The sequence below is a fragment of the Pinus tabuliformis genome, chromosome 8 (assembly GCF_031772625.1).
Source record: "Pinus tabuliformis cultivar Carrire ecotype Pingquan chromosome 8, CPIR1, whole genome shotgun sequence".
NCBI lineage: Eukaryota > Viridiplantae > Streptophyta > Pinopsida > Pinales > Pinaceae > Pinus > Pinus tabuliformis.
Window position 1 is genome coordinate 1,432,165,513 of NC_142294.1, and position 1,752 is coordinate 1,432,167,264.

Sequence of the window (1,752 nt, forward strand, 5' to 3'; positions counted from 1 at the left end):
CCAGAGTTTGAATGCTCCAGGAATTTCTAGAGTGCTGAAAACCATTTTCAGCATTAAAAAACAATCCAAACGCAGCAAAACACAGTCCATAAGAAAATGGCCGTTCATGGTTAGACCAGCCCTTAAAAGCAGCTCACAGCAATCAATGAAAAGAGGCCAGTAGGAAACCACCAGAGTGTTCACCAGTTGAAGACGCCGACTCCACTGTCGTGAGAAACCTTAAATCACTCCAAAGCACCAACTCCACGCAGGGTTAAGGCTGGTTGTATAATAGGAGCACCAGAATCCAGACCCTTGCCGTTGAGAAGATCAGCAATTGCAGCTACCGATTCGCTGCCTTACAAAATAACGAGCTATCCACCAAACAAAGAAAAATAAAATGAAATAAAATAAAACCTGAAATGCTGGTAGACTCCATGAATCTAAAAAGCAGACACAAGAAGCAATCATGAGTTCCAAAATAGAAAGATTTACCACCGCAGTGAAACTAAAAACGGCAGAGAAAAGCTCAAAGGCCACATTCAAAGCTCCATAGCACTGGTGGCGTCAAAAGACACCATTGAAATCGATTCAAAGAAAACACCCCGCTCAAGCGCTGGTGAACTTGGTGACGGCCTTGGTTCCCTCTGATACAGCGTGCTTTGCGAGCTCCCCTGGAAGAGCAAGCCTTACAGCGGTCTGAATCTCCCGGGAAGTAATGGTGGGCTTCTTGTTGTACCGGGCGAGCTTTGATGCCTCGCTCGCCATTTTTTCAAAGATATCATTGATGAAGCTGTTCATGATCCCCATGGCCTTGCTGGAAATGCCAATGTCAGGGTGAACCTGTTTGAGAACCTTGAAGATATAGATCTTGTAGGTCTCAACACTCTTCTTATGCCTCTTCTTCCCCTTCTTGTCTCCGCTCTCCTTGGGGAGCTTCTTCTCAGCCTTGGGAGCAGGCTTCTTTTCTGCAGGAGTTTTCTCTGCGACAGGCTTCTTCTCAGCGGGCTTCTTCTCTGCTGCCTTGGGCGCCATTGCTGCTGTCACAAGAAAATACTTTGAAAAATGGCACGGACTGTAAGAGCTCTAAACAAACGGAATTATGAAAGACAATCTTTGAATTGCATGAACCGAGAAGCACGGAAGACGCTTCTTCATTAACCGTTTTCATAATTTTCTTTGAATCCCAATAACTGAGAAGCACAACAGACGCTTCTTCATTAACCGTTTTCTTTGAATTGCAAGAACCGAGAAGCACGTAATACGCTTCTTCATTAACCATTTTCATAACAGTTTTGAATCAACGATCGAACTTCGTCCCATCGTCTAACACCACAAATCGATGGTTGACAATAGGACACCGCATCGGCTAGGGCAATTCACTTCAAAATGAAACGCACTAAAGCGTAACTAAAAAAACCCACTAAAAAACTTCCAAAAAATCACATTAAAAACACTCACATCCAAATTCATCGCACTTCTCAAAAAAAATAAAAAATGTAACTAATCATTTCTCATATTTTTTTTTTTTTCTTTCATTACAATTACGCAATCAATTCATCACACTTCTCAGGAAATAAATGTAGCTCATCATTTCTCAATTTTTTTCTTCTTCATTACAATTACACAATCACAATCGCAAGATGTGAAGGACGCCACTTCCCATATAATTATTCTCAAATTAAACCATTATTATATGTGTTTGTATGCCACGTGTAATCATTGGAATTGTGTTTGTAATTTGTTGTCCTCTCAAAAATGTCACAGCACATG

General features: G+C 41.4%; 1 protein-coding gene across 1 annotated transcript; it reads right to left on the reverse strand.

Moving 5' to 3' along the window:
- Nucleotides 1-243: 243 nt before the first annotated feature.
- On the reverse strand, nucleotides 244-1,014 carry LOC149241047 (putative histone H2B.3). Its single transcript, XM_089367431.1, has one exon. The coding sequence runs from the start codon at nucleotides 1,012-1,014 to the stop codon at nucleotides 589-591; it is 426 nt and encodes a 141-aa protein (XP_089223557.1). The 3' UTR covers nucleotides 244-588.
- Nucleotides 1,015-1,752: the final 738 nt, after the last annotated feature.

Bases quoted from the DNA above. Each gene is read 5' to 3' on its own strand.
- LOC149241047 (XM_089367431.1), bottom strand. From the start codon at position 1,014: ATGGCGCCCAAGGCAGCAGAGAAGAAGCCCGCTGAGAAGAAGCCTGTC.